Source organism: Hippoglossus stenolepis, chromosome 18 (assembly GCF_022539355.2).
Source record: "Hippoglossus stenolepis isolate QCI-W04-F060 chromosome 18, HSTE1.2, whole genome shotgun sequence".
In the NCBI taxonomy this organism is placed as follows: Eukaryota; Metazoa; Chordata; class Actinopteri; order Pleuronectiformes; family Pleuronectidae; genus Hippoglossus; species Hippoglossus stenolepis.
The window spans coordinates 13697521-13721914 of NC_061500.1; the positions used below are offsets into that span (position 1 = coordinate 13697521).

Sequence of the window (24394 nt, forward strand, 5' to 3'; positions counted from 1 at the left end):
TAAGCTTCAAATAAAAGCTTTAAATGCACATTTTATTTAAGTCACATTGTGTTGAAGGTTTTTTTAATGGTAAATAGGTAAGAGTATGGTCCAGGTAAGTTTAGAATATCTGCATGTGGTTTCTGGTCATCTCAAAAACTAAAGATGAGATGGACAATCCTCCAATTGCAACCTCTGATGCTGAGGTTCCACTTTCTCTGAGGGAGCGACAATCGAAGAGAAAAGAGAAAAGGTATAATTCTCTTGATAAATGACAGTGAAACTAATAAAGGGGTTGTCCTGTGATCTTAATTATTTTGTTTGGCCAATCAGTTTAACTTGCAGGCGACCTGACTGAAATAGTTAAATCTTTTTTGAACAAGCGCGTCCTTGACTGTCCACTGGAGCGAGCTTTCACAGAAATGACCACTCTTACATACAGTGTCTCATGAAAATGTCACAGATGACTTCAAACTGTCATCTGCCGAATAGTAGGCACTCATATAATACAGCTGTAGACTGCAGCTCTGAAACGTTATGCCACAGGTTGTCCTCTGTCAGTCTGGACCTGTGTGGACACAACCAAACCCCCCACCCACTGAACAGTGCGGGGGTGGTGAGGAGGAGGAAAGTGTACCCGTGAAGGTCAGCGTGCTTTTAGAGCTGCGTGTCCTCTCTGGTGTCCAGGCCGGACTCGTGCATCTCCTTCAGGCTGCTGCTGTGGACGGGGGGGTCATCAGGGACGTGGGCCAGAGGGTCCGAACGAATCAGGTACCTGAGAGGGGAAAAAAAGCGGGGGGGGGTGCAGATGATGATGAAATGATGGGAGCACTGCACTCCACCAACCCTTCACCATTGAGGTCACACTCTCAGGCACGAGGGGCACTCTCCATCGAAGAAGAGGAGCTAAACAAACAGGTGTGAACTGCACTCGCCGCTCACCATTATCTGCCGTCACCATGGCTACCGAAAGGCCCCCTGCTCACTCAATCATGAAGCATGAAGCAACATTATTATTTATTCGGAGTCCTGTCTCTTACCACCTTAAAGTGTCAACAAATGTGTCATTATTGTAATTATTTCATTCCCACTCCTCACAGCGTCTCTTCTGACTCTATGTAACTTTGGTGAGTGGGTAACCAACCATCTTCTGTGAGAAGTGTGTAACTCACTGAACTGAATCAGGTCCAGCATATTCAGCCAAACTGTAGATCAGTTATAAAGAGAATTCATTACAAACCAGTGTTATATTACATTACATTACATTAACCCTAACCTGCTTTTATCCAAAGCGACTTACAATAAGTGCATTCAACCATGAGGGTACAAACCCAGAACAACAAGAATCAAGAAAGTACAATTTCTCCAAAAAAGCCAAACTACAAAGTGCAATAAGTAAGTGCCATTTAAGTGCTACTAAATTGTTAGTTTAAACTTTTAGTCAACAATCAGCTATAGAGAACTTTTGAAATATGAAGAATTCTGAACAGAGTTTGGTGTATTTCCTACAGCAGCAGCTCTTCTGGCTCCTGTCCAGAGACTGATACACTTAGTTTTTTTTCTTGACATGAAAACCACTGGAACACGGAGCCCAACATAATTCATCGCCAAGAGTGACTGCAGAGGGCGCTGTTGCTCAGGTTAAGTAACAGAGGAGCTGGGTGCGGACTTTCTCCGGAGTTTGCATTTTACCCATTAACAATGCACCAGGAGTATCTCCACACATGTGTTCATAACAACACAGAAATGCTCCACAGGAGTGTATTAATTGACTTGTGAGCAATATAAAGTCAAAGTCATGCTTACACGATGTCGTTGAGCTCCAGCCTGGTGTCCGGAGAAGGGTTTATCAGGACATATGAGAGGGTGTTTTGATGATCATTCTGTTCATCTGAAAAAGAAAACATCAGTTCACACAGCAATCGGGACCAATCCCATCTGTATGATGATGATGCGATGCCTGCTGTCTGCCATATGATCCTGACTTAGATACTGACCTTGTAAATAGCCCAGGTTGACTCTGTTCATCACGTCACTGGCTGTCAGATTAGTAAGGTCTTCTATAAGCAGCAGAATAAGTCAAACTCTCCAGCAGAAACATGAAGGTTTAGAGGATGAGCTGTTGTGTGTCTCAGTCTCAGATGTGTCTGAACTCACCATATCCGGAGGTGGGGAGGCCCAGGTGCCTCATGCGGTTGCGGACCAGCTCGGACAGCTCCTCCCTCTCGGAGCGTCGGTACAGGTTGAGGCGCTGCTGGGCGATGCGCTGGGAGTGGTCCCTGCTCGAGTCCCGGCTCACCCCCTGCCACTTGCCGCTTCTCTTACTGAGCCGCCGGGCCCACTGCATGCTCTTCTTCCTCAGCAGGGGGTGATCGGACTGGTCGTTGCTGCGAGCCTCGTCCCCCTTGTCCTTGGTGTCCTCGCAGTCGTCCACACTGACTGACACCTGAGACTGAGAAGAAGAAGAAGAAGAAGAAGAAGAAGAAGAAGAAGAAGAAGAAGTTACCTCTGCAGCTTCTACAATCTCTGATGATGTGATAATATTTAATACTAATAGATCCGTACGTTTACATGAGTCTTTTTCCACCACTGACAATTATTAGCTCAAAGTACAACCTCACATAGCTGCTGCATGAGAGTCACAGTCTGGATTTATATTCTACTGTAAACCCGAGACCACAAGCCTATTTGAAATAAACAAATAAATACAAATACATTTTAGGAAGTTAACTTGAAGATTTCTCTGTGAGATCTCACCTCAGACGAAGAGAAAATGTGCGATTCTGTCCGGTAGATCCCGATGGGAATTTCGGCACTAGAGGAGCAGAGTTTCTGGAAAAGTCGGCCATAGGTGCTGATCCACAGATCCTCCTCATTCACCTTCATCTGGAACAAGAGATACGTAGATGTGCTTTTAGTTTATGCAACATGAGCATGGTACTGTTTTCTTCTTGTTATTATGTAACTCACAGCACAGAGGTACCCTGATCCTGGAGTGGTGTCCAGTCCCAGCAGCAGCCTCGCAATAAGGATCATGTAGTCCTTCACAAAAGACTGACAGGGAATCACAGAGAATAATTTACCATGAATGTACATGAATAAACCAGCAACTGAACACTAGAGGGCACTGTTGCCTTGTGATGCCGCTCTGTCTCTGCAGGTGATCGTGTTCCTCTGCTGCCTTAAAACACCTCCATCTCTTTTATCTGCTTTTGAAAAGTCATCTGAGGCCAAATGCTCGGCCGTAGGTGTGCACCAACCTGATAGAGCAGCGTGTCCAACATGCTGATACTGAACACCCTGCCTGCAGCGAAGGGGAGTCGGAACATGAAGGCCAAGTTGGAGCCTTTATCGCGCTCTTTCTGTCGACACGCACAAAGCAAAGCAATGACCAACACCGTTCAAAGGTCTGTTGCTTTCTCTGATAGTGCAGAATGTTGCAATGAACTGGCATGAAACATAAAACATCTTTCATATTCCTCGCTTTGCCATTCAAATTCACAGCTCACACCGTCTGCCCTCTTACCTTCTCCAGCTTGGAGAGAGCCAGTGAATAGCAGTCCTTCGCTCGGAACTGCATGAATCTCATGTTGGACGGGTGAGTGAGCTCTGTGATGATGCTGAGACTGGGAAACAACCTGCAACAGGGGAAAGGAAAAAGATGAGTCAGGAGACGTGACTTACAATTCGTTACCAAACCTTCAGACTCATTTCCGCCATCGCTTTTCTTACTTATGTCCAAACATGGAGGCTCACATCTGTAGGTTTTATATCAAACTGACGGGACACAATTTAAGAGAATGTCATCAGTAATATTGTGAGGAAAACCGATGAGTTACCTGAACATCGTCTGCACATTGACGATAGTTTTGGCATCAGCCATGTAGTCCTCCTCAGCACTCATTGTACTCTCCTTATCCACAACAACCAAATTATCTGCGTAGATGATTCCACACTGCAGCAGGCTGTCGAGACTGAAACACACACACACACACACACACAAAATGAGCATAAGAGCATACGACACCAATTTACTGGGAGTGTACTGTACATCTAAAAAGAAATAAAATGTCAGAGAAAATTCAGGTTTGATTTATATGAGAGAGTAAATTATATATGATAAAATGCATGAAAAACCGAAGATTATATGACAGCCTTACTTGTCTATGGTCCCAGCCATGTAGTAAACCATAGGGAAACAGCTGATGGCCTCCAGGAAGTGATTATCTGGCCTAAAGGAAGCATATATTTATATATATATATATATATACATGAATGAAATGGAACCATTCTCTTTTCTATTCTCCTTTTTACATTAGGTCACAAAATACATTGTTTGGTGTTTGTATAAGATGAAATGACTATGATTGAATTGGCTGCTCACATGAGAGACATTAATTTCGTCAGTTACTTGGAGGGAACCTGAAAGATGAGTAACAAGATCATCATAAACCCTGAACATTTAGCGTTTCTTTCTTCTGCTCAGTTTTTTTCTCTTCTTGTTAGTCTTTGTCGTTCCTTCAGGCGGATGAGGCATCAGCGATCTGCTTCCATCTGGGCCCGATGATTTCCTGAGGCATCCATTGTTCGTGTCACCTTTTACTACGCAACAGCTTTCTGTCTGTCATCCGGTTGTACTGCTTGGATTGCCAGATGGGCTGGAGTCTTGCAAATGCTCCGGGTGCTTTCCTAAACTTTTCTCCGATCTCCTAGTGTGCTGCATCATCTTTACTGACAAAGCTGCCAAGGTGGGGGAGGTCCTCGACATAGTGATGGGTGCCTCTGTTTCTGCTTAGTGTACATGATATTTTCAAATTATGGCCAACATGCGTTACCTGACGTTATTGGAAAAACAAATAACATTATGGTTAAGATATATTGTTTTGTTTGTGATATTTTGATATTCTGAATTGGGCAAATGTAAAAATCAATGAAGAGAATACATGATCTGCATCACGTCTATCTGCATCATATCAAGCAAATATTGGTCGATAAATAAAATCTCTACGTTGTTTTCTAAAATCTCCCAAATCCAGTCTAGCCACTTTCAAGTCAACAATTACGACTGTTTTCAGGCCTAGGAAACACTATACCCACTTTAACTATTTCAGTCAGATCGCCTGCAAGTTAAACTGATTGGCCAAACAAAAGAACAACCCTTTACGGCTGCTTAATGACTGTGTGTGGTTACTATGAGATGAGATAAAACAGCAGCCTAATAACCAGGGCGACCCTACGTTTGTGCAGCTCTCTAGTTAGTGTGTCTTTCGGCTGAGGGGTGAGTCCATCTGTTGCTAAGCACTCAGAGATATTTGTCGCGTTATTGCTGCCTGTCCTCCAACACTAGCCCTGACAGAACATTACTTTATGCATCTGCCTTGTCCTGCTGATTAGAGACCCAAGGCTGTCGTCGGTGCCTGAATTGCATATCAGAGTGTGTGGGTGTTTGTATTTGTGTGTGCGTATGTGCAAAAGTGGAGGGGGAGCGGGCGGCATGGAGGAAGCGCTTATTGTTTTGTGCGTGTTTTCTGTGAGGGTCCTGAGAGCTCGCATGTGGGGGCTGAAAAGGAACGCATCAGGGCGGTCGATGAAAGCCGGCTTGGTGTTGTCCAAAGAAATCCTTTTCTCCATCTTTTTTCTCCCCTCATAGCGATATACTGTATAATATTCAGGTTCAAGGCACAGCGAGTTGCCATGGTGACTGTCTTGTGATACAGAGAGCACCATTTTTTCTTTTTTTTTCTTTGTTGCTTTAAACACACCGTCAGCGTGAGTGGCAGCAGTAACCTAGCATCAGGAGGGACAATGGAGTACCGCCCCCACAGCCTTGGCCTAAGTGCTCGGCTGACGTGCGCTCTTAGCGTGCTTAACATTTCCCACTGTGCGTTGTTGAAAAGACTAAATAAAGGCGAAAGAAAGGAGCAACGTGTGCGTCGTACGTGCGTTGAGATGAACTCACGGGTTGTCCAGCAGCAAGACGATGGGGTTGAGCTCTTTCCTGGGCCTGTAATAAGCTCTGAGAGGCACTATGAAGTTGTAGAGGCCGTTCCCTGCAGTCTCAGCAGACACTATGATGAGTTTGTTTTTAAAACCATACGCCTTAGCATCCTCAAAACTGTTGTGCCTGCAGCCCTGCACAAGAGGAGAGAAAAACAAATGGTACCTTCGGTTTGCTTTTATCAGGTGAAGGACAGAGAGTGTAAGGAATGATGAAGGCAATAAATAACTGGGTGACTAAGTTGGAGAGACTGCGACTGCCCACCTGGTCCAGTCGTAGGCAGCAGAACGGGGCTTTTTCAGCCAACAGATGGCACAAGGTGGGCGAGCTCCCGATGTACGGAGAGTTGGGGGGATAACCTTTCACATACCTGGCAACAAATCCAAAAAACATCAAACATGACATACACTCAGTTCAAAACTGGTCTGGTTTTCTGGTCGTAAATTCTTGTTTGCAGATTCACTAATTTACTACCTTTGCCAAGGAGTTTATGTTTTCATCTGTTTATTTGTCTGATAGTTTGCAGGATTATGCAAAAAGTACTGGATGGATTTCTACAAAACCTGTTGGAAGGACGTAGTGTGGGTCAGGAAAGATCACATACATTTTTGTGTAAATATGGATCAGGGGGTTGATCCAGGATCTTTTTGTTTTTACTTTCTTCAACAGGTGAGACAGGTCGTTTTTCTACTTTTTACGATTTGTCATAGAATAATTTGTGGATTTTGATGAAAAAAATCTAACATGTTAAGGGGACTGATATTTATGAGTGTGTGCAATTTGGTTCAGATCAAAATAAAATCTGGATCCAGTGAATTTAAATATGGTTTCCTAAGGGGACTCGCTCTGCCTCCTTGTGGATGGGTCTTTAACAAAACAGAATCCTTACTCAGCAGATGACTGGTCTTTCTCATCCGTGAAGACTGAGTCATCCTCTGACTGGTCGGCGAGGAGGTCACACGGCAGGATTGAGGAGGAGTCGGCGAGCTCCTGGACCGGAGCGATGCTGGGCCGGCGGCTCCCTGTCCCGTTTACACTGGGTGGGACCAGTTTACCAACTGAGCTGTCGGGTGGACTTGTATTCTGAAGATCCATGGCAACAGTGCCTGGAAAATATAATCACCTGAGCTTAATGAACCAGTATCTTCTCAGTTTAACCGACTTCATCACACTTTCCTCTCTCACCCATGCTGGCGATGATGCTGTGCACAGGAAGCTGCGAGGGCCCGTCGAAGATCCCCGCGGCGGGGCGGCCCTTCCTCTCCTCCTGGTTAAAGATGAAGGCTGAGTTCTCCTCCTTGGTGATGTTGATGTAGTAGCAGGTGTCTGTGGCAGCCATTATGTGGCGTGGGCCAGGGTTCAGCAAGATGCTCTTGTTCTCTTCCCTCTTTATACCAATCAGACACACGCCATACCTGGAGATCAGGTAAAAACCAGAGGGAAAATGGTGTCATTTCATTTCAAGCCAAGACTTGAGATCGTTGAGACTAAAAGGGATTGTTTAGCATTTTGGGAGTTGGCCTTTCTTGGGAAGAATGAACTTAGTTTGATAAAGACTGGAGAATCGGGAAAGCAGTTAGTGTGGCTCTGTCTATCTCCTGCAGCTCCTCAAAAGCATTGAAGTGTTACAGGAAAATGACAAGAACAAGAAACACATCTGAATCTGATATCACTCTTAGCAAGACAGTATAATCAATATGTCTGATCTTCTTTGTTCTGCATTTATTTAGGTGAATGGAAATTATATCAAACTATGATGAGACAAAATAAAATTTCAGCTGCACTTGACGATCCGAGACGATACCAGGTCCAAATCCACAAATCTGAAACAGCATCTGAGAAAAGATGCTTCAGCTCACAGGTCAACTCACTTCTTGTGAGCATGAAAGGAGGCATATGTGAAGCTTTTGCCGTTATACTCTCCAAAGAACTTGCTGTCGCCCAGTCGGATGTGGTAGACCTCGTTGCCGGAACAACAGCCGTACATCCTCTGCCACTGCTCAGGAGACTGTTGTCCTTCTCTGCAGTCATTCAGAGAAAATACAAGCAAGTGCACAACAGATGAGTCAAGCTCTAAACGTGTTAGAAATGAACCACGTATGCTGATATACACGCAGCCTTTGCATGGGGAAAACATTTGGAAAATGAAAACTCTCCATCTTACTCCCCCCACGTCCCCCCAGACCCTCTGGGTCACGCTGCGTCTCCTTGGTTACCAAATGAAAGCAGATGTCTTCATCCATGTGTCAGTCAGCTTGACTCTGATGTGCCCTTTGTAATGAGTTCTGGTAATTACTGTAATTGCTGGAGCACTTTGATGGAGTTTACTGGAGAGTTGCTCAAGGAAGCAGGTACTTTATTTACATACAATAACTTACAAAGCGTATTTAACACTTTCTGGCTTCCATGTTGTAACTTATTGTGAAAGGTCGAATGACATGCTGCGTATTATCATCATCTCCGAGTCACGAGCCACTTTAAAAACTTACACATGTGATGCAAACAAACACAAATGTACATATTTGCAACATACTCCTTATACACATACGTCATATGTACCTTTATGGTTAAAGTGTGAAATCTGAAAACCTGTAGGTCTTTGTCTAATAAAGATGCACAGGGCTTCACTTTCAGAAGAACACAGTTAGGAGCAGAGTAAGTGCTAAAGCCCATTGATTCTGTTTCTCCCAGCCTTTGACATCAGCTTTTAAAAGTCATCCATTTGCATGCTGTGAAAAATCAACTTTTCACACAGTTTTACAGGGAACACGTCCTAAAAAAATCAATGTAGCTGCCGCCTGTTCTCTCTTTTCATTTATGCACTCTTTCTGTTTACTTCCTGCTGATTTACACAATGAACTCAGACTATTTATTTTCTTGGGCTTATTCACCGCTCTGTGACAGTGTGATGGAAGCAAGCTCCGGCTCATGTGTATAAGCTGAACATGAGCAGACATCAAGCTGTGAAGACATTTCAACTTTGTGATCGCACTAAGGAGAGATCGCAAAGCCTGAGGAGGTTTGCGCAGGATGACTGACCTTCCACGGGAGGTGTGAACGAGGAGCGTGACCAAGGTGGAGGTGGCGGGACAAACACAGTTGAGAGCCAACATGGCGTATTTGAACTCCTCCTCACAAACAACATGATCTGAAAACAGAAACAAAACAAGCTAATCAGAAGATCTATGATTTAACGCAGGTAAGATGTTTTATAAGTGAAACATTTGGAAAACTTGGAAAACACATTTATTTGTTTTCTGATCGTTAGTGTGAAGCTAGAAAGCTACGAGTCAATTTGGCTAAATTGAGATCTGAAAAGATCATCTAGACAATTTCTTTCCAAACATCAGAAATACACCTGCCCACACAGAGTAACACATCATGTTGTGTGTTTGTGAAGTGTCGTTTGGCATATTTTCCAGCGCTGTCTCGGTTTTTTGGAGCTAGAAGTAACCTGAGTGACAGCTCAAGGACGTCCACCTACACCTGCGACCTGCACCCATTGAGCAGGCATTCAATCACATGGTATCCATGCACCAATTCATACCGTGCTTTAGGGACCATGATTTATTAAAATGAACATGATATTGAAGAAGACTTGAACATAAACTCCGTAGGAAAATGCTTACTGATGCTATAAATCAAGTTAGAATTAGGGTGATTTTCTCACAGACTTCTTTTTGCAAACAGTGGATGTTGTCTATACAGTTTATAGTCATGTCTTGTGTCTTTAATTCTTATAGGAACACTGTGGAGGATCAAACATGATCTATTCGCAGGAATCGAATATAATATTCATAGGTATGTTTTAATTAGTTTCTTATCCCCTGAAACCAAATCAATGTATTTCCGTTAGCTTGTAGAAGGAGCCCTTCATATCTACATAGGGAGCCTGTCCCCTTCCCACCGTGTTTCTACAGTAGCCCAGAATGCTCAAACCAAACACTGGCTCTAGAGAGGGCCTTTGAGCATTTGCACGTTATGTAGCCTTTAGTTGCTTAATGTTCTCAGCTAGTTGCTCTTAGTCTGTTCATTCAGACCTGTGACCATTGTTAATATTAAAATCCAGAAATATGTGCTATATTATTTTCATCCCTATTGTTTATGGAGCGAAAAAATGTGAATGCAAAACAGTTTAGAAAGTCTCACCTGCAAATTTAACATGGAACTTATTCTCAGGTTTGAGTATTTGGACGTACAGGGGACAGTTTGGAGCAAAGTCCTTCACGGCCCAGGCTCTCAGGATGGTCTGATGGTCCTGAGGGGAAACAGTCAAAGATCATGCTTCTCTCTTGCATTTTCAAATTAACCTTTGTTTAATCAATGAGTTATTGACTTCATAACATACAGCATTAATGAGCTGAGTCTGGGTAAACAAATAGTTCAGATTTGATAAACAGTCAGAGTTCAGTGGTTGTTCTTCTTACCGCAGCCATTCGATCTACCTCGTTACGACTGCTCAGAATGAAACAAGCCTCGGCGTCGTCCATCCTGCACAGGTCGACACATAATAGAACAAAGTCAAAATACACGAAAACAGCAAATCACTCAATTATAGGGCTGCAGAAAAAATCACGACTCTCTTGCATGACCTTTGACGAGTCATAGGAAATGACAGCAACAGTCATTGTAATTCAACCTTCCATGTAGACAAACACATGAGGATCACTGTGAAAGGCATTCGTTAATGTATATGTGCTGTGACTGTGGAACTGATTTTGCATATTAGCCAGCAGAGCGTAGAATGCAAAACAAGTGTGGGAGGAATTGAAATGGTGCCAGATGCAGGATTGAAGCTTGACACACACACCCAGTAAACCTCTAATTACCTAAACCTCCAAATGCAAATGTATACCGTTAGCTTACATAACACAGTTTCATCAAAGTAATACTTATTTTTATGTATGGTGTTCCCAGCTTTTTTTCATTCTTTTGCTTTTAGTAAAATAGCTTTGACTGGACTGTTGTGTTCTTGTGATAAGCTACACTATGTCTTTGCTTTTAGGCTTATGCTTGCATAAGGGTGGGATACAGATAAAAACATAAATGATTAATCGAAGCAGTAGAAATTAAAAACCTGCTGGTTTCTGGGTCCTACATTTCCCACAATGCAGCATATTTTTGTTGGAGCCCAGTCAAGGTTACTGTCTCAGACTGGGAAAAAAGGTTCCTCAGGAGGTACAGAAGAAATTATTCAACTACTTTCACTGTGTGTACTACTACCAAAGATGAGTAAAGTGACTCACATGTGTAAATTAAGCATAAGTATATAAGTAGTAATTATATAAGTAGATTTGTAGAATTTCCCACAAAGCCTCATTAATAAATGATCAAATGAATGTGTATGGATCATGTTTTCTTTCGTCAGATGTTGAAAATGGTTCTTTTAACGTCTGACTTTTAAAAAACGGGCAACGCTTGAATGAATAATCACACTGTTGTCTGAGTATGAGGCTAAACAATAGCTCTGACAAGCCTATTTACAAAGAAAGGAATGAAAGCATATCTGAGAGATACTAAGGACTGGAAGGACAATAGATATTCACATCCTACTAATAAAAGCTTCCATCAACACTGATTTCAGCAACACTTGCTCACATTTCTGCTGAACATTCAACATAGTTGTGAGCCTGTACTGCACTAAACTCAAATTGCAGCTGAGACTGAGGAGAATGTATTTGTAGGTATTCATCCTCACTGATAGAAATTTTGACCAGATTTTTGTATTGTATTAACAATTAAAGAGTAATTCCTCTGGGAAACAGGACTGTCTTAATTCATCCTGTAGATATAAAGATATATATGTCACTAGATCATTGTGACATTTGACTTGCTGAAGTCAGTGGATCACACATGTCAGTAGGCCTCATTCACTACGGACCATGAATTTCTGTGTAAAATCCATGGCAATCCATTTAATAGTTGTTTGGATATTTTCGTCTGGATTGAAGTGGTTTGCTGGCACAGATAAAAACATGCTTGTGAGCAGGTATGGTGCCAAAGTAGAATTATTTTTATAAAATGTTTTTTTTTAAGAGACAGATGACTAAAAAATAAGTCTGGGTTAATTAAGTATTAAACTCAGCATAAACTGTAGTGCATTGTGTTGAGGTCAGGTTTCAACACTTGATGCTTACTTATAGCACCCTCATTAGGCCAATCAGTGTAATGTTTCAATACCACAACACAGTTTTTCAAATACATTGTCGTAGGAGCAAAAAGTCATTCATCTCCAGATTCAGAGTTTTTTTTTTACGTTGCTGCTACGTACTTGGCTCTCAGCAGATCCTGGTCTTTGAGAACGGATCCTTGCAGGTAGATGACTCTTTGGGACCACAGAGGGATCTGCAGAACTCTCCGCACCTGGAGATCCATCTCACTTGGGCACAGGATCACCACGTAGTAATCCTTTAAGATGACGCAACAATTACATCAGTATAAACTGTGGTGTACATGAAGAACCATGTGAAAGATGTTAATGTCAAAAAATCTGTCTACAAATTCCGTAAATGCATGCATGTATGTGTCGGTCATAACATAGTGTAACTGTGTATCTCTCTACCTGCAGTCTTGGGTGGGCATAGAACTCATTGAGAAAATCCATGAGCAGGTCTATTTTGAGCGCGCTGACGCACAGTACGACATGCTTCTCTGTCTGCGCCCTGTGGCGGCTGTAATTCCCTCCAGACTTCTGTCTCTCCATCCACAGGTAGATCAGCTCCTCGAACTGACACACAACATCATGAGCCAAACCAAATAAATAACAAATGAGAAGTCATCTGAAGTTATTTCGGCGTCTTCCATACCTGAAGAGGCAGCACCACCAGCGCCACACAGATCATGATGACCACCAGCAGCTGGGAGGGCCATATGCGGGGGGTGACGTCTCCGAAGCCCACGGTGGAGAAGGTGACGATGCAGAAGTAGAAGGCGTTGAAGAGGGAGAGGTTCTTGCCCGCTCGCTCCAGGTGCTGGATTCCACAAGTGCTGCGCAATTTACATACAGTACACAAACAAAGTAACTGAATATATCAACACCATTTTTAAAACGTTTAAATAATTCAAATAAATCTACAAATTACGGAGAAATGAATGAGAGAAGATTACTGGAGAACATAATAGATCGTAAGCAATGGCTTGCAGCAATTATTTGTACCTTCCCCGAAATACAAAAAGTCTTCAACCATGAACCACAGACAATTTGATCAGACATACAGCTGCACTGCCATTACATGTGCATACTGCATATGGTTAATAGTTCATTTTACAGGGTCATTATTCAAAAATAATTTCCTTAGAAGTTTTTGAAAGTGTCCTGGAATGTACTTTGGTGATAATTGCAGTAAAAAGAGTTTTAAGACTGATTCAGTTCAATTTGTTCTGTTCAAGATTTTATTGATTCACTGAGAAATTTTCTAAATGTTCATGTTTGGAGATCTGTGTCCTGCACATTCAGTCTCTGGCCAGTTAGAAAACTAACAGCATCTCCTCTACTCTTTAGTAACGCAGCTCTGCAGCTTATAAAGCTTCAAAATGTTTACTTTTGTTTGAGACTATCAGACAGACAAAAAATATTAGATACATCTGATATTATAACTTCATACAAGACAACAGACAACTAAAGGGTTGAACTGAATAATTAAAAATGTCAGGAATGTTATTGTGATAATACAAGTGGGAAGATTAAAGATGTCTTTCACACTCATGGAAGAGGCAGCCTCACCCAGTGAAGACCAGGCAGAGCAAGGTGCAGATGAGAATAAGGACCTGGTTGAACATGGCTGAGTTGGTCCTCTGGATGGCTCTGTGCACATCATTCTGCAAACAAAATACTTCATCAACTCAATATGCATATTAAATACAGACATTTAACATGGATCTACCCAAATGTTTCTTTCAGTTATTACCGCCAGGAATCATTCACATCATTAACTTTGCTGTTTATTACAGATGCTTCTTCTGAGACGCACCTTGCTGCAGAATAACAGCATGGAACACAGAACATGATGGATTACAGAGAGGGATAATAATCCTTCAGTGGAAGGGTGCACACAATCAGAGCACAGCCAGTGCAGCAGCAACTCTGTTGTCAATAGCAGCAGGAAATGAGAGAGGACCTGACTAAATTGGCTGAACTGGCAGTGTGACTGGAAGCTTCTCGCCTTAACTAAGTCATTAAGACACTGATTAAAAAGAGGTCATTAGCAGGAACCATTAAGACGATAATGGTTTTAACTCACAATCATGTTCTCCAGAGCACATTTGGCGAGCCAGCAGTTGAGGAACACGGGGATGAAGATGTTCCGTATGGAGGGCCAGAAGATCTGAGGAGAGAGGGAAACACATCAAGTCACTGATTTTCACACCTTCCTCGACGACGTCAGTCACATATTCACAGACACTTCTCCACAAATCTGGAAAATACTGTATACATGCTGAAAGATGCTCAGGCTATTCAACATTTTAACACACAAAAATAACTGTAGCGCTGCAGCTTGTTGCTACTATTCATTTTTATACATATCTGTTTCCAGAAAGAACTGGTCTGCCTTTCAGTACTTTTTACCTCCACCAAAGAGATTATGTGTTCATCCCTGTCCGTTTTTGGGGTTTGTTGTTTGTGAGCAAGATTAAACAAAAACAACTGAACACATTTTCACGAAACTTGGTGGAAGGATGAGGTCAGGGAAGAACCCATTAAATGTTGGTGTGAATACACTTTAGGGGGGAATCCAGAATTTAGTTTTCACTTTCTTTAACATTATGAAATATTCTGTGTTCCCAGAGAATAATGATTTGATTGATTTGATGAAAAAATCTGGCAGTATAGCAGTAACACTAAAACACATTTTCCAGATAGGAAGGACAATGAGTGTTTCAGAGAATGTAAATAAAGATGGACGATGTGACGGCTCCCCAAAAGTGGAGTCAAATCGTCTTGATCGCCACCTGGTGGCTGACTGTGGTAGAGGTCATAGACCCCGCCTCCTCTATGTTAGCAGATGAGACATGGACCAGACAAAAAAGTCCAAATCTTTTTTCTCAAAATTTGTAGGTAGTTCCTTTCACACAGATTTTTTTTTAATGTTAATTTTCCTGGTAAGTTTGGTTTTAATTAGTTAATTGATGTTAGAAAAACAGGGTGAAACATCGTGATTGACAGCTGAGACTGACTCCTGATTGGTCCAGAGAGTGTATCTGCAGGACCTTGAAACCATTGCCGAATCGCTGCTGCACAGACTCCAGCTCCAAATGTTTAAGATGATTCGTATCCAGGGTCTTTGCCCTCATTTCTGGATAGTGGAGGAAGTGGAGATGCGTCGTCGATCTTTATTTAAAGTCTGTTATTTGAGTGTCTCAATAAAGAGTCTTACTGTAATGATGAAGGGGACTGTGTTGATCATCTCCAGAAGAAAGGACACCTGGAATGTCTGCTCCCAAATGTTTCCCTGAAATCAGAAACAGGTTACTCAGTTAACACAGGACAGACAGACAGTGAGTCACTGCAGAGATCTTCATTGTCATCTGTCACTTTCTAAAAGTACTTAATACTTCATCTCCACTAGATCCTGTAATTACTACAGTCTACAGTCTGTCCTTAATGTAGCCTTGACAAATGACTTGGGATAATTACACCACTTATGGATTGTCAATCTCACACACTTTCGAGGACTAATTATACAGAGTGTATTAATCATGCTATTGTGTGTGTGTGTGTGTTACCTTGTAGCTCAGATACATTAGTAACATAGTCTCCAGGAAACTTATGATGGCCACAATCACCTGCACAAACCCAAACAGCGATTAATAAATAATCTCACAAAGCAAGTTTTCAGAAACAATTTAATGCGAATGAAACTCACTGTTTTTATATTATTTGAACAAGTAAAGCATCTGAGTTGGACTTGGAACAATTGAACACTTTAGTTAAAATACTGAATTCATACTTTCCCTGTTTAAACTCTGTTGGGACTCACTTGAATGGCCCAGACAGGAACCTTTCTGTCCACCCAGAAGATCAGCTCCCTGTCAGACACAGTGGAGAACAGCAACACTCTAATTAACAGTCAACAATCGATATTGTCAACATCAATATGCATTTTTATCTATTTTTATAGATTCATTTAAAGATAAATAGGCCGACGAGTCAAAATAGGACATTCAGATCACCAAGATGCCAGTTATCATACACTTTGTTGGCTATTAATAAATATTGAGCATTGATCTCATAATGGAAACACTTTATTGCATTTAAAGTTTAGTAATAAAACAAGGAGCTAAGAGATCAAACAGAATAATGATTATACTAGAGGCAACATAATAAAGGTCTGTTGATTACCAGTTAATCTCTCTGTCCTGCACGGATCCATTCCACTGGCAGTCAATGCTGCAGGGTAGTGATGAAGACGAGGAGAAGAGAACATTTTATTACCAACTAATGAACATATGTGGTGAAGTTTTCTGCACAGATGCTCTTCAGTGTTCCTCTTTCAGATTCAGCCCAATGAATCCACCAGTATTACTTCTTCTTGCTCACTAGTCCCCAGTGTTGGACCGGTCAAATCATGCGTTTATTTAAAGATGTTTTGGTTGCTAGAGGTTAGATAGAAAATACATTTGATCAGCCCAGTTTTTTGGGCTGATCCAAACATATAAGACTCCCTGCAGTCAACTAGTAGAAAAATAAACAAGCCAGCAGAACAATGAATCACTCAAAGGAGCTGATTGGCCCTGACATGCATCTGACTGAACATCACCTTTCAGAAAACCATTAAGGAAAGATGATAGCATTTAATATACAGCCCCCTCTAGCTGTGTGCTTTAAATCATCTATCTGCACTTGTTTTCAATGTTTTGTGTCTTCTTTTATCAGTTCCTCTGTTGATTTGATGATCAGTTCTCCTCTCTGTGTAGACAAACCATTTGATGTTGCCGTTGGGAGCGTTCTGCTGACCCGCGCCGTGGCTGGCGCCCTGAACGGGGTTGTCCGTGACCACTCTGATGATGTACAGCAGACAGGTGAGCAGCTTCAGGGAGAAGTTGAACACTCGGATCCTGAGGCCTGACGTGGAGAGAGGGACACATTTTTGTCTTTAATATTTCTCACTTTTCAAAAATAGGATGAAACAAGACAAAGACCTACAGTTAAGACGAAACACAATGAAGAAACAACAATAACGAATAAAGACAGTGGTCACAACCTGAATTTCATACACGTCCTGTAATAAAACATCTAAAACCAAAACTCTTGCCAAACGGTGGTCTGTGGTCATTTCAATTTTGCAACCGCTAAATTGAGGGACTTGAGAATTTGTCCTGCACCATCCACTTACTCGATCTTTGGTTTTTGATGAAGAAAAGCTTCAGCTGCTCCTTGAAGGTGTTTTCATTCACGTAAAACTCGACCTGCACCCTGACAGAGAAGAGAAGAAGGGGAACACACAGGGATCAGCAGCACAAAAAGAAAAAGCCACACAGACGTATTTTTCAAGAGGCAGTTTATAAAGTATCACCTTTTACACAGCATGAATATTCATAATGCTGTTCTTCTAATCATGTGCCTGAGGAGAGTAATTATCCGTCTCTGACTCAGTTCCCAATTACAAGACAGGGTTACTGTGGGATACGCAGTTTAAACCACAGCAGCACGAAAAAGCATCTGTTCCCAGAATTAATATGAAGAGATAAAATTATAAATACATAATTATTATTTAATATGACTTTCAAGCTTAACTTTTTATTTTAAAGTTACTTATAAAATAAATAAAATAAACTAATAAATGAAACTAATATATATATATTTTTTTTTTATTTCATAATATCAGTTTCAAGATCTAATCAACTTCATTCATCATTCATCATTCATCATTATTATAAATAATAATCATTACTATATTTTGTATTACTTTATCTTTTTTTATTTAGATTTTTTATTTTTTATTATTACTTAAAGATATTAATACATAGACTATATTGAAAATGATATTCATATTTACGCATTCTGTTTCCATGCAATAGGAATAAAATGCAAAACAAGGGAACACAAACTTTTCTATTTGGGTTCAGTCTGCCAGTAAAATGACAAATGTACATCATGCCTTTCTCATGATGTACATGTTGATTTGCTATGGCTCCAGCAAAACACACAACCAACAGGATTTTAGTGAGCAGTCGGGAACAACTGTCTTGCATTCACATGAAGATAAAAGAAGATTAACTGCAAAACAATGGAGCAGAGCACATGAGGAGAGAAAGAGAATAAACACAGCTCTTACAGTAGGAGCTCTGCAACAGAGGAACAATATTTACACTATCGGTGTGTGAGTCCCTCAGAGGAGAGTGCAAGAGAGAGGAGAAGAATTTGAGGAAGGTGGGAAGCTTGTGAGGATTGTGCTCCGGCTCCTGCTGCAGAAGTCCAGAGCTCGGGCTCATCGGAAGAGGCAGTGTGGGATGCAGGATGCGCTGACTTCTTTCGGTGTAACAGCTATTTCATGTGTGCACCGAATAAAAGGAGAAAGCCCTTCAGAGATGAAGCAGAGAACACGAGAACGAGACAGCCACAGGGCAGAGATGAGCTTTGGCGGTAAAGACTCTTCAACTGAGAACTGGCTGTAACATTTGAGAGTTTGTTTTTTGTCTGTAGGACTATCTGTCTGACCCCCTCCACCCCCGCACACACACACACACACACACACACACACACACACACACACACACACACACACACACACACACACACAATGGCTCAACTAATGACCGTTAATCAGCTCTTGTTGTGCACACGATTACTCCGTGAAGTGCTGTGACATTAGTCATACAGCAGTGTCACACCAGAGTTTCAGGCTTTAAGAGTCGCAGCTCTGGAAGTAATTAGATCTTCTATGATGACTAATTGTAATTCAGCGAGTTCTGCAAGTGACTGTGTCGAAGCTTCAAACCAGGAACAGGCCTGATCACCTGCAGGCTTGAGAAGATACTCAGTCAGGTGTTAAGAGCTGTGGTCTATGAAGGAAATGGACTCACTTCAGGTTCTTGAAGATGTTTCACCTCTTGCAGTCAACATTTCTCATCATCCTCTGATTTAGAACAGATGATTAATTAAGATAAAAATAAAATCCAACCATTAGCCCCAGCTATCAAACACCATGCAGGCTACTAGAGCTGAAACAATTATTTCCCAATCAGCATAATAGTTTTTTTAATTTAATTAATTTTTAATCAAAAACTCAAAAGAATTCACTGGTTGTAGCGTTGCAACAAATTTCATTTGACAGTAAACCTAGTATGATCTGATTTTGTTTTTTAAGATTTTTAAAAAGGCAGGTTAATTGATAATGAAAATATAATTAGTTAAAGGCATACTACAATAATAATACTTATAATACTAAATACTAATAATAATAATAATAATAATAATCAATTAATAGACCAAATGTTGACTTAAAAAATCAATTTGATATGGTGTTTTGATTTGAAAATCGATTTCACCCCCCTTTTCTGATACTTGAACTGACAAGTTGATAAAATAAACAAAAATGAAATAATAAAAGTAATACATTTAAACGATAAAATATTAAATACAATTTTTTGATGAGAAAATAATTAGTCCAAATGACAGTGACATAATTACAGCCTACTTGCAGCCCTATTACGATTAAATGTATAAATATGACTTTCCTATAAATAAATACACACGCGGTTATTCCTGCGGACCTCAGCAGTTTTGGGGGGCGCACTTCTTAAACTGTTCTTTTCATCCAACTTCCCCTCATGTCGCCTCGCTCTCAGCGCGTCGAGCTCACTTATCATGAGAAACACTTGTTATGTCTCAGGCTCCATGTGCCCCTACCTCTGCCCGGCATCACTACCGAGAGCCTCCGACCTCCACGCGCCGACGGACGGGTTGGCCCAGGTCGGGATGACGGTCCTCGGGTCCATTGCGCACGCAGGGACACCTGTGGCTGCGTCGTGCGCCCGGTTACTTCCTACAGGAGACTATAGAGGCTCGTTGACCAGCGCACCTCCCCGCATGCACGCAGCTCTAAAATAACACAGCTCTAACTGAGTTTGTAGGATGATCAATTGATTTTGTGCTTTGGAGGGAAATCTGATTGGAGAAAAATAATATAAAAAATGATCAACCAGAGACACAAAATATGGTTGGATCAATAATTTATTTGGAATAAGAAAAACAGTGCCTACTAGAATATTTATGTATATATATTTGAGAAATGTATAGGCATCAATCTCTCTCTCTCTATCTCTCTCATGTGCGGGCCTGTTGCCACAGCAACGTTGCTATGACAGGAATAACCCGAAGTGATGCTGCAGCAGCGCGCGCCTCTCCAGCAGCACTGCAGCTCCTCACAAAGCTGTAAACATTCACTGTGACATATTACTGGAGGGACGATCACATGAATCAGATAAACACTGATTGTTTTTATCCAAGTGGCTTCATCTTGTATCTGATGTGTATTAACACTTCCACAACCGCCAGGACATACAGCACCTAGGATGCATGTCTTCCTGTTTGGCTCTGCTGAGGTGGAGGTTTTGGCATCATGAGTGACAGAGCGACAGAAACTGAGCGACAGTTTTTTAAGTGGAAAATGCAGACAAAAAGAAAAGTCAAGAACAATGTAGGAGGCGCCGCTCTGTTTCCGACTCCCTCCTTTCCCTCCCACCTCTTTGTCGTCTCTAAATTTGAAGAGTCTGAAGTGGTAATTTATAGATGACCTCCTCCATGAGTCACTGCGGTTGAAAAATACCGGAAAGAGGCAATTCCACTTGAAGCCCCTTCGCCCACACTGGTGCAGCCACTTAGTGTGGCTTTCCCAGTTGCATGTGAAGACCCTTATATACCATAACTCCTGCCTATGTGACATTTTCATTTATGCATTTATATACTGCAAAGTTTAGCTCCCAAAGACTCAACTTAAACTTGGTGAAGGGAAGCAGTATGCGTCAGGGAACAACTCATTAAAATTTGGTGCACACACAAGGATTTTTTTTTTTTACTTTCTTTAATCAGAATCAGAAATACTCTATTTACACCTGGGGGAAATTGGGTTTTGTTACAGTTGTTCGAGCTCCAAGAACAAATATATTTACAGACCAAGACCATAACAATAAATATTAAATTTAAGTAATTGTTTAAAATTACGAGTCAAACATTTAGCAAAATGTTTGCTGTTTTGCTAGAGAATAATTCATGGATCTTGATGAACTGGAATGTGCTCTACAACTGCCATTCCAGTTTGAAAATGGAAATAATGTTAGACGGGAAACTGCTGAGAAAATATAGGAATTCAGGCAAAAGAATCAAAAAAAGACCGCGAGAGGAAGACCTCCGCACACAGGATGAAATTGAGGTTAATATTTTGTTGATATTGTGCTTCGATGCATTTGTGTACTTCTGCTTCTGAGAAAGGAACCTTTGAGTGATAGATGAGCTCTGGGCAGATGTGAGCAGTGACATTTGGGAGTTCATCGACTGCTGCTGAACACAAGCCTGGAGACCAAGCACTGAAAATGTAAACCTGAGGCATGAGTCGCCTCCGCTGGATTATCTGCAGCGGACAGAAGTCCTTTTGTAGTGAAAATAACAGAGAAATGGTCACGATTGTGTGAATAGGAGATGACATTGTAGGCAGGGAGAAAACAGTGGCTGTTGCAAGGACAACTGGGTAAAGGTCACCTTTGACTGAAAGAGGCGAGGCAAAGCTTTTTGTTTCTCCTCGTCAAATATTACAAACAGCACTGCAGTCTCAAAGGAACGCTGCTGCTGTAACAACATCTACCATTACGTTAGATCATCCTAGGTCCTGACGTCCATTTGGTATAATCCACAATTACTGTCCTGAATAAATATCTTTAGAAAACTCAAATGAGTGTAGAACTAACTGCTGCAAAATTGTTGAACTCTCTGCATAACTCGAGCATTCACAGAAAAAGGGACACGTGATTTTCTGTTTCAAGTTATTTTTGACTCTTTATTTTCGACTTTAGAAGCAGAAACTTTCTAGTTCCCTGCTGTGGCAAAGTTTTGAATCCTATGGTAAAAAAAAATGATGCAGATCCCAAAAAAACAAAAGACAGCCACTGATCTCGTCTTATATCAAGTTCAGAGAAGGGAATCAAGAGGAAAAGAGGTTGAAGAATGTTCAGAGTCAAGCTTCACACAGTCAGACACACACTCAGCCTACTTCACTTCCCCTCCAACTCAGTGCTTCACGAACCACATTGTTTTCAGCACCATGGACAGCAGCACTCCAAATGCTGCCATGTGTCTGGCTTCATTTCCTCTTTTACCACTTCCACTAGAACCCTGCACTCAAACCACACTTTGTGCATGTTGAAGGTTTAGACAAGTTAAACGCTCCGTGCAGTTACTCTGGTGTAACAACTATAAACACTGACACAACGGTGGGTCAAAGTAAGTCGCTGTAGAAAACAAGTCTGACAATCAGCCTTCTCCATGGGTGAAAGCAACATGAGACAAACCTGAATTGTTCTTTTCCCTGATAAAGCAAATCAAGTCAAATGTCATCAGAAAAAGCAAAAGTTGCTGCTACTTGAATAACACAGGATGTATAAAGAGTACAAAGAGGTTTGGTTGACAAAATGTAATGTTTGTATTTTCAATCTGCCAAGAAGTCATGTTTTCACCCCTGTCCTTTTGTTTGTGAGCAATATTGCAAACTGAAAGGATTTCCTCAAAACTTGGTGGAAGGTATGGGTCAGGGAAAAACCCAGCAAATCCAGGCACATTTAGGGAACTAATACTTCATTGAATTTGTGTACACAAGTGTACACTTTTCCAAGTGCCATTGTAGTTACCGCCAAGTTTTTGTCTCAGCTTACAGCCTCACAATGGAAGAAGTGAACTTTTGACATATTTATGTTAAAATTACTTTTACTTTAATCAAGTATTAAAACAGTTGCTGATTAATTATCTGTCAGTTGACTAATAAAGGAATTCCCACGCAGGGGATTTAAGCCCAGGGGATTTTTCTGCAATTCCCTGGAGGGACCTGGAAACATTAAAAAAAACACCCACTCACTTTTAATACCTGAACTTTCAAAACAACTTTTTACGAGTTTATGCAATGTTTCTGTCTCTGAACATGTCAAACAGCACTGTTTAACCTGCTTACTGTTTCCCATCACATCCACACTGCTGCCTACCTGTCATCGTTCTGGAAGCTCTGGTCCCCGAGCAGCAGGTCCCGGAAGCGGAAGCGCAGCGGCAGTGGCAGCACCTCGCTCTCCAGCTGCTCCATCTTGAGGGTGGAAATGTCTAAGATAACCTCGTTGCTTTTGCTGTTGGTCTGGAGTGGCGCTGGAGCAGAGCTGGAGGAAGTAGAGGAGCAGAGGGGAAGTGAAAGGGAGAAAAAGAGAAGGAGCGGCAAAGCTGAAGGGAGTTGGAAGAACAGGCAACAGTGAAAAGGAAAAAGGCGCACAGGGAAAAGGAGAGGAAGCAGAGAAAGGAAACATGGGATGAGAAATACAAGTGGTCGACTGATACATCAGACAGACAAATAGGAAAGAAATAAAGACATTAAGAATTTTAGCCCAATTCAGAAAATCCTCGGCTCTGAGTTTTGGAGACAGGCCTGGTTATGAACCTCTTAACCAGTCTGCAGCTTGTTCTGTAAAAATGAGACGTTCTTAAGTATTTCAAGTTTTTGCTACTTTATATTTCTATTCCACTACATTTCTTTTTCTCCTTATGATATTTTTGGACATCAAGCCTTTTCTTGAGGTGTCACAGAGTTTAGAGAGCAGAGAAGACATGCAGCAAAGGGTCGGAGCCCAACACAAGCCTCCCGCACAACCAGTGCAGGAGGCTTGTGTTGAGCTGTTGGGCGCCCACTACATTTCATAGGGAAATATTCACTACATTTATTTAAAAGATCTAGTCAGCAGTTACTTTTTATATTAAGATATTACACAAAAAATAAGTTAAGGTGATTACAATGCATTATTAAATATCTGAAAAGTAGTTATTCTGTGCAGTTATGACTTCAAGCCCCCCCCACACACAATCTCTCCATCCCTCCCTCTTATCCTCCCTCCATCTCACCACCTCACCCTGTCTGTGTTTGCCCATAATCCTGTATTAGGCTTGTCAAACTTATTGCATAATAGATGCAGGATTTGTTTCCCATGTGGTTTGCAGCCAAATCCATCTAACTTAGACAAATCAAAACAAAACAAAACAAAGCCCAGCGGCAAAGAGAACCACTTATGAGTGTTTGTAGAGCTCCTGTGGACGCAGGCACGCACGCACACACAGTTGAGTCTATATGACTTCAGAGGACATTACATTGACTGATTTCGTGGAGACTTACTCTTACCTGAACCATAATTACTTGCCTAACCTTAATTTTACTTATCCTAAACATAAACCTAAAC

The 24394-nt window shown here is 41.4% G+C and overlaps 1 protein-coding gene across 4 annotated transcripts; it reads right to left on the reverse strand.

The window, feature by feature from the left end:
- Positions 1-595: 595 nt before the first annotated feature.
- kcnt1a (potassium sodium-activated channel subfamily T member 1a) lies at positions 596-23259 on the reverse strand. Of its 4 annotated transcripts, XM_047344464.1 has the most exons (29): positions 23165-23259; positions 17311-17390; positions 16921-17039; positions 16317-16351; positions 15955-16003; positions 15701-15760; positions 15352-15426; positions 14218-14301; positions 13701-13795; positions 12784-12964; positions 12540-12704; positions 12249-12385; positions 10405-10468; positions 10127-10235; positions 9017-9125; positions 7849-7998; positions 7163-7392; positions 6867-7083; positions 6242-6347; positions 5939-6111; positions 4140-4211; positions 3819-3953; positions 3506-3617; positions 3240-3341; positions 2950-3033; positions 2721-2865; positions 2137-2436; positions 1786-1870; positions 596-754 (listed from the first exon to the last, which is right to left on the reverse strand). In XM_047344464.1, exons 1-29 carry the CDS (start codon positions 23257-23259, stop codon positions 637-639), a joined length of 3486 nt encoding a protein of 1161 aa, XP_047200420.1. In that variant the 3' UTR covers positions 596-636. The 4 variants fall into 4 exon arrangements, with proteins under 4 accessions (XP_047200420.1, XP_047200421.1, XP_047200422.1 ...); XM_047344465.1 differs by lacking the exon at positions 16317-16351 and having other exon boundaries at positions 2137-2431; positions 2737-2865; positions 15955-15999; positions 16936-17039; XM_047344466.1 differs by lacking the exons at positions 4140-4211; positions 16317-16351 and having other exon boundaries at positions 2137-2431; positions 2737-2865; positions 15955-15999; positions 16936-17039.
- Between the last annotated feature and the right edge of the window lie 1135 nt (positions 23260-24394).

What these genes read in the sequence shown, in the direction of transcription:
- kcnt1a (XM_047344464.1), bottom strand. Translation starts at nt 23,259, where the DNA reads ATGGAGCAGCTGGAGAGCGAGGTGCTGCCACTGCCGCTGCGCTTCCGC. An exon ending in GTCTTGCTGCTGGACAACCC is followed by an intron (nt 4,212 to 5,938) that starts GTGAGTTCATCT and finishes TGCTTCCTTTAG; the next exon opens with GCCAGATAATCACTTCCTGG. An exon ending in TGGACACGCTGCTCTATCAG is followed by an intron (nt 3,034 to 3,239) that starts GTTGGTGCACAC and finishes ATTCCCTGTCAG; the next exon opens with TCTTTTGTGAAGGACTACAT.